Source organism: Nestor notabilis, unplaced genomic scaffold, assembly GCF_000696875.1.
Source record: "Nestor notabilis isolate BGI_N333 unplaced genomic scaffold, ASM69687v1 scaffold3902, whole genome shotgun sequence".
Lineage (NCBI taxonomy): Eukaryota > Metazoa > Chordata > Aves > Psittaciformes > Psittacidae > Nestor > Nestor notabilis.
Window position 1 is genome coordinate 61,481 of NW_009919499.1, and position 11,284 is coordinate 72,764.

Here is an 11,284-nt window from a genome sequence, read left to right on the forward strand (position 1 = left end):
GTTTGTCATCAAAATAAATGGAAAACTGAGAAACCGCAGAGTGGCTCATCTCCACTGTCAATACTCTGCCTTTTGCCGTGGCGCACTGTGGTGTGCAGTTGGTCTAAAGGGACTGTCTTAACCTTGACTGAGGGCTGCTGGATGCCCCCAGCCCTGTGCGAAGAGCAGGATGCCCAGGGAACCCCTGTGGCCAGAGCTTTGGGGCAGAGACCATCCGAGTTTCCATCTCCTGGGAGGCCTTGGAGAGTGCAGGTGCCTCATTTAAATGTACTTACATACACTGGAAGGAATCTGCAAGGCAGTGACCTGCTTCTGCCCTGCTGGCAGCATTGTCCTCATGGTGCAGAGCCATGGGACCCCCACCCTGGCCACTTGGGTGCTACTCTTTGTCCCTGCCCTCCAGCCAGCAATGAGCCATTCCCAATCTTATGCCTCCTTTGTTCTTGGGGCTTTCTTGTAGGTAAAAGACCATCCCACCCTTGGCATGCTGAGAAGCTAACATTTCACCTTCTATGTTTTAGGTAAGAAGGCTGGTCCTCCAGGGCCCAATGGACCTCAAGGGCCACCAGGTCCTCCTGGGCCCCAGGGTCCGCCTGGCATTCCCGGCATCCCTGGGATTCCCGGCACAACTGTCATGGGACCACCTGGCCCCCCTGGCCCGCCGGGCCCTCAGGGACCACCTGGACTGCAGGGCCCCTCAGGTAACCAGCTTGTCCCCTTTTCTGCTTGGAGCACGTGGGGGGCATGCAGGAGGTGCCAGTGCTGTACAAATAAATCAGAGCTCCAGGTTTCCATCTGAGGACAGCAGAGTATTTGCATGCGATGGTGCAGTGTCCTTGCGTAGGACTCAGGTGTTCCTGGGCTTGTCCTTGGGGAATTGAGAGGAGGAGCCTGGCAGCAGTGGTTTAGGGCGCGATGCCATGGGCAAGGGCATGCCCGTCGAATGAGGATGCAGAGAAAGAGCAGCTAAGACCTGCAGAGCCTCAGTTACTTTTTAAACATCCTAGTGAAGTCGGCCAGTGATCAATGTCCTGGCTGCTAGGTGGCTCTTCCCAGCGGGAATCCTCTAACACAAAGCCTTGCTTTGCATTGCAACCAGGAAGGCTGACACTTCACCAAGCCATTAAGCCAGCCCTGGAGCCACATGAACTGAGACAGCTTGACTCCCACACCAGCCAGATGAAAATATGGGTTTTTTCCTGCAGTTCTTGGTTTCTTTTTTCTTTGTTTCTTTGTATCTGCGCCATACTGTTTCTCCGAGGAGTCATGAGCCAATTATTTTGCTAAATTCCCTGAATTTAATAACTCTTTAAAATGCAGAGTAGTAGAAGTTCACATTGGTGTTGTTTGTTGTATATATGTGAATTGTCTAGTATTAAAAAATGTATCTTCAGGGAAATCCAGACTATTACCCTATAGCTCACATGGCTCTCAAGGGAAAACTTGGTTGCCTTCTCAGTTTATATCTCAGAATTGTCAAATCAGCAGCCAGGAGCAGCATGAGGTCCTTAGCACTCCAGAGTGCTGCCCACAAACATCTTCTCTTTAATAGAGATTTGGCTTTCGGAGAAAAGAGATTTCAGCATGTAGCATGAGTGCAGTGAATGACCTGAGTTACAGCAGAGTGAAACTTGTAATCTTTGCAGCCAAGAGGCTTTATTGCCACTGCTGATCAGGAAAAGGGTTGTGCAATTTTTCCTTCTAGTGGAAACTGGTTGAATAACATTCAGGAATTTTGATGATGGTAGACAGAAATGCAGGAATAAATAGGAAAAAGTAAAATGACTCTTTCTTGTTTATGTGCTTTTTAACATTAAGCTGCACCCCATACTGCTGTTGTCCTCCTGTTAAAAATGGTGTTTTCATGGTTGTTATGGGGTAAGAGAAGTTTTATTTATAGGAGTGTTTACTGCAGCTCTTTCAAGCTTCCTCTTTAATAATGTGAAATTGTATTTTGTAGGTGCCACAGACAAGGCTGGCTCCAGAGACATCCAGGTTGGTTTGTCTTCTTTCAAAGGAAAAACTCAGCTTTGGCTGGATTTTTGTGACCATACCTACCTATGTTTGCTAATGTTATGGTCCGTGGTACAGCTCTGAAAAAAAACACTCCTTCCTGCATGTGCAAAATCAGAGTTACATAGAGTGGCTGAGCTCACCCATTTCATTGCTCGAAAGAAAGCCATGTTAATCCGTCTTGGGCTTCTCACCTCTTCTCCAGTACTTAAACATGTTGTTGTCAGCTGCTCTGAGCTTTTGTTTTCATTTATGAAAAGCATGATCTCAGGGTACTATCATACCTCTGTACTGGTCACCAGGGCTGTGGAGGTGTGTTGAATGACTGTAAAATGATGCAGTTTCCTATTAATTTTAAATCCCTGTGCTCTTGTTTGCAGCCAGCTGTGGTCCATCTTCAAGGCCAAGGCTCAGCAATCCAAGTGAAGAATGGTAAGGATCTCATGATATTAGCAGTTATTGAGAAGAGCCCATCCTACACCCATAGCCACATACCTGGGTCTGTGTCCATCCTACAGCACCATTCCCTGATTATCCCTGCTGTTGGCCTCCCCATGAGACAATCTGTTTCCCCTACCCAAACCCTTTAGAGGAGTCTTCTGTTGAGTCTCTGTCCCCATTTCACCTGCTTTCATGTTTATCTCCCAGATGACCTCTACCTTGTACATCCCAGTAATTCTGTCTCACTGAATCTCTCTTCTCCTTGACCTCCAGACAGATGTTGTGCATCCTTCAACCTGCTGTCATATCATTAATTTTGCTCAGGCCCTCGATGGCCAGCCTTCTTTTTCACTCTATTCTATTCAAAGCCTCCAGTGTATCCTTTTCCTGTCTTAGCCCCATCAGCCTGTGTTTTTTCTCACATTTTCACAGTAATTTCTGGCAGAGGAAGGCACAGTTGTAGTTTGAGAACACAGAGGTGCACAGCCGCTGGCTTCACCTGCGTTATGCTTCAAGCATGCACACATGCAGCCTCCATGGCCCTTTGTACATCTCTACCCCCAACAACAACATTTTAAGCCTTTAAGCTCAAGTCCTGCCAAGCCATTTCATGTCCACAGGCAGCTCCTTTCTCTCCTCTTTCCTTCCCAGATCCCTATCCAATTTCTGCTCAAGTTCCTGCTCTTCTTGCCAACAGCTGGGTCTCATTCATTAGCTGCTGCTTCCCTGCTCAAAATGTCTGGCTGTGCGGGAGAGGAGCTGGCTCTGTTGTCCCCTGCTTAAGTCACCATGTGCAGCTTCCCAGGGAGTGTGGGCAGGAGCCCTGGGGCATGTACCCCCATGCCAGACCTGGAGGGCTGCAGCTCCCAAGGGTTGGGGCAGCAGAGAGAGGACTGTAGGACCCCCTGTCTGCCAGCTTTTGCCCCATGCATGGGATGATGAGGGCTGGACACTGCTTCCGTTGAAAGGCAGTTTCTCTCTTTCAGCAGATATTTGCTGAGAGAGCTGAAATTTCTTATGGTTATGGAAGTATGCATACAGCGGGGTGGAGAAAAGCTCCCCAAAACAAAAAGGAAACCAACCGTTCCCAAGAACAATACAAGGGAAAAGATGCTGTTTTGCTTACATTCAAAAATTATCCCTTTATTAATGAGAAGCCAGTATGTTTACAGAGTATGCTACTCTTCAAGAGTGGAAATTGCCCTGTGAGTGTCCTTCCCTGCTGCTTGGGAACAATCTGATGCTGTGAGCCATTAATGCTGTCCAGCTGACAGCCTGGCTGGTGTGTGACTGGGGGCAGGGAGCGAAAAGCAGATAAAGACTGGGAGGAAGAGAGTTGCATTTGATAAAACAAGGCACCTACAGAGTGGCTCTGTTCAGGGCTTGTAGCAAAGTGTGTCCTCTGGATCTGCTTGTTGGCCTGTCCAGAGGACAGAGGTCTACTCATATTGTGAGTTAGTCCATCAGCTGCAATGCCAGATGACTGGGTGGTAGATCAGTAAATCCCTGACCATGTTGAGTGAGGACCCCAGTTAAGGGTTTATGTGGTGTGACATAATGCAATTTTGTTCTTTGTTGTTGCTGTGGCTTTTAAAAACCTAGGAAATGTAATGACAAAGCATTTGTTAAAGTAATGCTAGTTACAAAGTCAAGAATGTTGAAGTCAAGGAATACCAGAATTAAAATCAATTGTGTAACCCTAAGTTGGCCTCCATGCACAGATGTGTCCTGAGAGATAGTGCAGTCCCATAGTTGCACACAATTTTCCCCGTAACACTATTGCCTCTTTTGCTGCAAGGACTAGTTTTCTTCTAGGGATGAAGCCCAGGCTTAAAGTGAGGGTGAAGGCTGTGTCATGGCAATTCTGCTGAGAACATCTTCCAGCCCAGCAACACTCAGAGATTGTCCATATGTAGTCCCACTCCCATGAGGAATCACTGTTGTCATCCTAGCCTTGCTGCAGTCCTCAAGGGCATGTCTGTTGATGTGGTTTTCAGCACACTGTCTGCTGAAGCTCTGCTTTTTTTTGGTGTGGAAGCTGGGTAGAGAGGTGTGGGAAGGGGAATAAAATGGAAAGTAGAGGAAGAGATTTAATCGTCTCAAGGGTGGATGATGTCAGTCGAGGGTCTTTCTTGGAGAATTGGATCCTGGTCATATCTCTGCTGCAGAGTTTCTTCCATGATATCGGAGAAGTCACCAGTAACAAAGCTTTCACAAGGACCATGAACAGATGCTCTTCAGGAGGCACCTGAAGAAGTGCTGTTTTAATCACAGCTGCCACAAGTCATTTGGGATCAGTGGCCGAACATGCAAAAATAGTGTGAAGAATCAGCCCCTGGCCTCTCAGGTGAATTAAGAAAACTTAGCAAACAACCTTACAGTAGCGGGATTGATTTGAATGTTCTGGAGTATCTTTAGAGTGGGGATGATACTGAAAACATGTTTTCAGGCCTGCAAAACATTCAAATATCATAAGCTCAACTTAGCGTCAGGAGGAGGCAAGGGGATGAACACAGTGTAGCAGAAAAAGCCATACACTGAATTTTCAAGGATGAAGAGAATCACTCTTGTCAAGGACAAGCAGAGATGTAAATCAGTTGTGCTGGGGCACTGAACGAAATGGGTGTCAGCAAGTGATGATGACATTAGAGCTAGAGAGGGGAGTCCAAACTAACACACCATGGTCTTTAATTCTGGGATTTTCTTACCGTGTTACTTGACTTTTCAACTTTGAGTCTGTGGCAGCTGTTGTGTATGAAACCTTGCAATGTCACTGTATTTCTGTGCTCCTGCGCTTTTCATTGACGGGTACTGAGTGACTGCCATTTTCTCATACTGAGATCTTTCAGGTGGAGTCCTCAATGACTGGTCTCGCATCACTATGAACCCCAAGGTGTTTAAGCTGCATGCCCGCAGTGGGGAGCTGGAGGTACTGGTGGACGGCACATACTTCATCTATAGTCAGGTAGAAGTGAGTACGGTCCTAGGCCTAACTCCTATTTTTGTGTTCCAATGGAAGCCTTGCATGAACCACGAGAGGGCTCCAGACAACTAGCAGATGCCAAGAACTTGTATGTACTTCTTACCACTTCGTGCTCTAGGAGGTGTGTGTAGGAGAAAGATGCTAAGACTTTTGAAGTGCCAGGTCACATGTTTCGCCCTTACACAAGCCACAAGAGATTAGTTACCAAAACCCATGTGCAAACACCCAGCCAGTCCCCATATGCCACCAATGCCTTTTTTTAATCTTCCATATTGTTTGCACAGTCATTCACCAGCCCATCTAAACCTCCCTGTAGAACAAGGGTCCCAGCAGGATGCGAGGCTCTGTGCTTTAAAATAGATGTAAGACCAAAACCCTGACAACTCATGATCATTTTGAAGCCATGTCACTCTTTGTAAGCATAGGACTCTCAGCCCACTTGGCTTGGCCAAACTCCAGCTCAGGTAACTCCATTTTGTCTCCACCTACTTTGTGTAGCTGCAGACTCACACGATACACTACATTGTGCAGTGGGATGGCTCAGCTCTGCTTTAGTTGGTACTGACAACAGATGTACAGCGCTGCTTCTGTAAGAAGGGCTAAACAAAGTAATAAATTATTGCATTATGATGTAGTAATCGGCTAATTAAAATGTAATTTCCTCTCCCCGTTCAAGTAAACTGCAGGACATGGACTGTCACGTAATGCACTGCTCCCAATGTCTTGCAAATCTCTGAACAGAATTGCTGAGCTGTGTGGAGTGTGGGCTCCTCCCTTCCAGAAATACAGGGTGTCCTCCCAGCTGTGGGCTGAAAAACATGTTCAGGTTCTGGGGCAGATTTTTAGCAAGACAAGAGGGTTTCTGTGTGACAACCACAATTAAGCAGCTTCCATCTTGCTCCAGGTTTCCAATACTACCTCTTGCTCATGATTTGCCTCTGTTTGATTGGCAGCCCCACTGGGGACTGTACCAAGTGTGATAAGGTGGGCTGTGGGTGTCAGGTGCTCTTCTATGGAACTGGTTACATGTCTAGTTTGGATGGGGATAGGAAACTATGTTAGTATAGGGCCAAAGTATAATTGTTTCCTGAGCAAAATTAGCTTAATGCTAATTGTTGGCCACAATTTTGTGCTTCCTTTGTAGTCCATCAAGGGAAAAGCAGTCTTGGGTAGCTTCTGAGGTTGCAGGGTTTAGGCTAAGAAGAATTAGCAGATGCATCCAGCAGATGCTGGTTTTCTTCTATGAGGAAGAAGCAGCTCCCTGGGACTGAATTCCTTAGACAGGTCTCATGCGTCTCACAGTTCTTCAGAATCAGTGTGTGGGAGATGGTTAAGTAACGACTAATGGTGTCACAGGGACTTAGGCACTAGGTCTAAGAATTAAATCAGTAGAAACACTACAAGGTCATTTGCTTCCAAGCTGTGCAGTTTGGGAGGGTGTCTTCCCTGTAGTAGCTTATGCCTTTGAAAGCACTTAAAGTCCAATTACAAAGAAGGCAACTCTCAGTACATCTTAGGGCATTTTTGATGTCAACACTAAGGAGGCTCATGGGACCCAGAAAGCAGCACTGGCCAGGTAAGTGCAAGAGGATTTCAGTTAAAATATTTCTGTTTGTTTGTTGGATGAAAAGCTGTTTGTAGCAGATAGGGTTGTCCACACATTTTTGTAACTAGGCCTGTGCAGGTTTGTAATTTTTCCTGTAATAAGCAGGGTCTAAAGCGAGTATTCATAGCTCAGCCTTAGATACATGGATTCACAGATTCTTGCATGCTAGTGTTAGCATGAAGTGGAAGTTTCCTCATGTTTGGTTGACTTGGTGTTCTTTCTGCCTCAAACAAGTCAATCTCCCATGAGTACAGGTGTCCTGCGGCCAAGGAAGGGATTATTACGTTCCCTCTGGAACATACGTGTACCCATGGAAAGGAATGTGGACTTGTTCTGTGTGCACAAATAACTCCCTAACACCCTTCTTCTTCCTGCTTCACATCAGGTATACTACATAAACTTCACAGATTTTGCCAGCTATGAGGTGGTGGTGGATGAAAAGCCCTTTCTGCAATGCACTCGGAGTATTGAGACCGGCAAGACCAACTTCAATACCTGCTATACAGCTGGGGTCTGCCTCCTCAAAGCCAGGCAGAAGATTGCTGTGAAAATGGTCCATGCTGACATCTCCATCAACATGAGCAAGCACACAACTTTCTTTGGAGCCATACGCCTAGGAGATGCACCAGCATCCTAGATGAACTTGGCATGCCCAAGGATACTCACAGAACTGCACAGTGCTGCTGTTCATAAGCGTATCAGTATTTCAGGGGGTTCTGTAATCCAGCCATAAAGAAAACTGATCCAGAGCTATTTATTCCTGTGTGTGAATGCAGGAAGCACAATTGTCTTCTGTGACTTGCATGGAGACTTGGGTCAAAAAGCTAGTTGAAAAAGCATTGTGAGGAAGAAAGGCTGTCGTGTCTGCCTTGTCTCAGTATTTCAAGTATTACTGCACTGATACTCTGCTCTGTGATCTTCACATGAGGCTTGTTGAGAGTTGTGTGGGTCTCTGCTTTTATGTTGCACTAGCAAGAGCATCCCAGGCAGTAGCGGGAGAAGACAGACTAATGTCCAAATTGTCCTATCCAGGCACTCCTGCTTCTGCACGCTAACAAAAAGAAGGAAAGGGCATTTCTGGTTTTCTGCCTTCCCAGTTCAGACTGGAGTGGCCAGAGGGTGCAAAGGGAGGTGAATAAGACAGGGTCAGTGGTGTTTACATTCATCCTCAGGAGCGTGAGCAAAGAGGGCGAAGTGCCTCTGCCTAGAAGCAGGCTGCAAAAACAAGTACATGTGAAAGGAAGAGGAATACTTAATAAAGCAGGCTTAGCAGATAGGAAACTGCCTCCACATTCCAGAAATCACCAAGTCCCAAAGAAAATGCTGATAACTGGTTCCAGTGCCTCTGCTACTTTCAGCTCCTACCATTACCCCAGAGGTATACCTTGCCCTAACGGGGACTGCCTTAAAGTACTGCTGCTGTTACAGCAATTTGTGTTTGGTTGGGGTTTTGGTTTGGGGGATTTTTTTGGTGTTTTTAATTAATATTTTTCAAATGAGAACACATTTCTACAGGCTTCACTGAGCCATGTAGAGCAGACACAAGTACTTGTGAAAACACTTTGAATAAGTTTGTCATGTTTAAGAATAAAATATTCAAACAGGATTTTTTTTCTGTTTTAATAGCAACTGTCCTGCTTTTAGATGTGGTTTTTATCCTTTCTGCCCCCACCCCTTTCCTTTTGGCACCCTTCTACCTAAAATGCTCTAAGTGGTGATGGAGTCTCTAGCAAGCCAAAAAAAAAAAAAAAAGTAGTATTTAAAAAGTCTGGTCCAGGATGAAGTCACCACTTTTTCTTTTCTCTGAGCCCTGCTGAGTCTAGTCATAACTCGATTTCTGGTGACTAATAGAAGAGCTGGGACACTATTGTTTCTTTTGGCTTCTTGAGCAACTCTCTCCCGTTACCTCCCCTCAACTGGGGAGACCTAAAGCTATAAGATGTGTTCGAGCTGAGGAAGAGGCTGAAGCGCTAATTGCTCTTTTGTGTTGTGCTTTGGCTTGTGCTTGGTTGTGTTGTGTTGTTTGGGGGTTTTTTTACTGGATTTCTTTTCAGAGCATGTTTTTTCTTTAAAAACTGAAGAGGGTAGTGAAGTTTCAGCCTATGTAGCAAACAGAGTCCTGAACCGACATTTTGGTGATGGCCTCCATCTCCAAGCAGAGGTGGTTCAGCCACAGTCACCTGCAGGGACATGGGAGCAGACGTGTCTCAGCACTGTGCTGATCTAACCACAGAGAGTCCACCCTGGCTGAAGCATTCTTGGCTCCGTTCACTTTTCCCCATCCGTAGTGAGTGATCTCACTTGCCAAGTATTGCAGTCATTGGGAGATAACTATTTCTTGGGGGCACCCAGCTTTGGCTACAGCCTTGCTATTCACAGGAGGCATGCAGTTTGTAAAATAACTGCATGAAAAATTGCCTGCTATTTCTTCTTCAGTATGTTCTCCTTTCTAGCCTCAACGTGTTGGACTAACAAGAGCCTTCGGGGCACTTAACCAGTGTTTGTGGTTTATTTCCTTTAACATGGGTTAAGAAGGACATGTTTCTTTGACAAGGATGAATTGGGACAACTGTGTATAGTGAGAAAATTAAGCAAATCGTAAACAGAATTGCTTTAGAATACAGCCTGAACAGCAAGTATTAGTGGCAAGCTTAAGTAACACAGTGACTTGGGAAAATGCAATGGATGGAGTTTGCATTCCTTGTCCCCCACTGGCAGGGTCTCTGATTTGCTCCTGACTATGGCTGTGGGCAGGAGGAGGCAGAGGGAGAATCCTTTCTCTCTCTCTAAAGGCCCCATGCATCACTTGCAAGTTCCTTCTCTGGCGTGTGCCTGGGATGAGGGAGAGGAGCTGAAAGGTTCCGTCCATGGAAGGTGTTAACAGGCTTTTTCTTGTGCTCATGTTACACCAAAGCATGAGCTCATTGTAGCCAAGTTGGAGACACGGTGTTGGAGAGCAGAGAATACTTGCCTGCAGGTGGCCTTGGTACCAAGAGACATGTTCGTCCCTGGGATGAGCAGGCAGACCACCAATCCTGTAGCAGCCATGGAGAGTCCTTGTGCTTGAAATCCTTTGGCTTCTCTAGCAACAAGTTCTCATTAATGAAGTATTACAGTGCAGGTTACCTAGGCTGTAGTATAGATTCTTCTATATGATGCTTCTCCAGATGGTGCCCCACCATCTTTGGTGCCTTTTCCTCTTAACTGGAGCCCAGCAGGCTTGGAAGCAAGCTCAGCTCCTCAGGGGAGTGTGAGAAGGATGGTTATGGCAGGTTCTAACAAACTCCATCAAGAACAGGGCCTTGCTCCATCTTTCCATCTGATGCCTTTGAATTTTGATGTACCTATCTCAGCTCCTAATCTGGTAGGGAAGGAAGCACTTCATCTGTAGACAAACACCTGCGTATTTGAGACGGTGCACACAAAACCAGTCACCACTAGCTACCCGTGTGCCAGCCCTCCTCTCCAGTGGCTCTGCTTTTACCTACGTGCCTTAGCTCTGCTGCCAACCTTTCAGCTGGATTCCAGCTGCATAAATGTGGCGAGCAGCTAATCGGTATTTAACACAGATCTGAAACCCTTCTCTCTCCCAAGCTCCTTTCTACAGAGACAATTCCTAGGGAGGCTGTTGTGTTCAGGGCCCCTTTTGAAAAAAGGATTCCCTTCAGTAAAGTCTTTAGGTCATGGCTCCCTGCCCAAAACTGTCCCTGCTTCTCTCCAGTGCCTTTCTAATGCAGGTAAGCAGTTGCAGTCTCCCTGCCACTCATTGTCCGCATCAGGAGACTTGGCACTGTCCTTCCACTGAGCGAGCAAAGTTGGGTGCTTAGAAAAGGGCACCCAAGCTGTGCTGGGAGGGAGATGAGCGCAGTGCACCCACTGGTCCATGTTTCTTCCCCTCTTCCCAGTAGCTGGTGGAGTGCAGGGAGTCCTTCCCACTCGCTGCAGGCTGGTGGCACTGGCCTGAGGCAGTACTGGCACAGGCTTTGGGGGACAGGGGAAGGGACAACTGTAGCTGCGCTTTGTGGCTGCCCCCAGTCACAAGCCTGAGCTTCCCCACCACCACGTTCATCACATCTCCAACTCCCCAGCAAAAGCGTAATGAGAGAGGAGTTGTGGGCAGAAAGACACGACTCTCCTGTTACCTCTTAGAGCTGCACAGTGATGTACTGATGCTGTTTTGTGCTTTGACATCTTTATTCAAGACACTATCTGTATATAAAATATACATAATGTATATAAAT

At 46.5% G+C, this 11,284-nt stretch overlaps 1 protein-coding gene across 1 annotated transcript in view; it reads left to right on the top strand.

The window, feature by feature from the left end:
• EDA (ectodysplasin A) overlaps positions 1–8,043 on the top strand; it is a gene marked incomplete at its 5' end in the record, with an annotated part of 28,464 nt that extends 20,421 nt beyond the window's left edge. Inside the window, 5 exons of the mRNA XM_010010241.1 lie at positions 522–701; positions 1,961–1,995; positions 2,394–2,445; positions 5,295–5,425; positions 7,429–8,043. Of these exons, the coding sequence (XP_010008543.1) occupies positions 522–701; positions 1,961–1,995; positions 2,394–2,445; positions 5,295–5,425; positions 7,429–7,680 (650 nt within the window). The remainder of the gene's footprint in view (positions 1–521; positions 702–1,960; positions 1,996–2,393; positions 2,446–5,294; positions 5,426–7,428) is intronic.
• Positions 8,044–11,284: the final 3,241 nt, after the last annotated feature.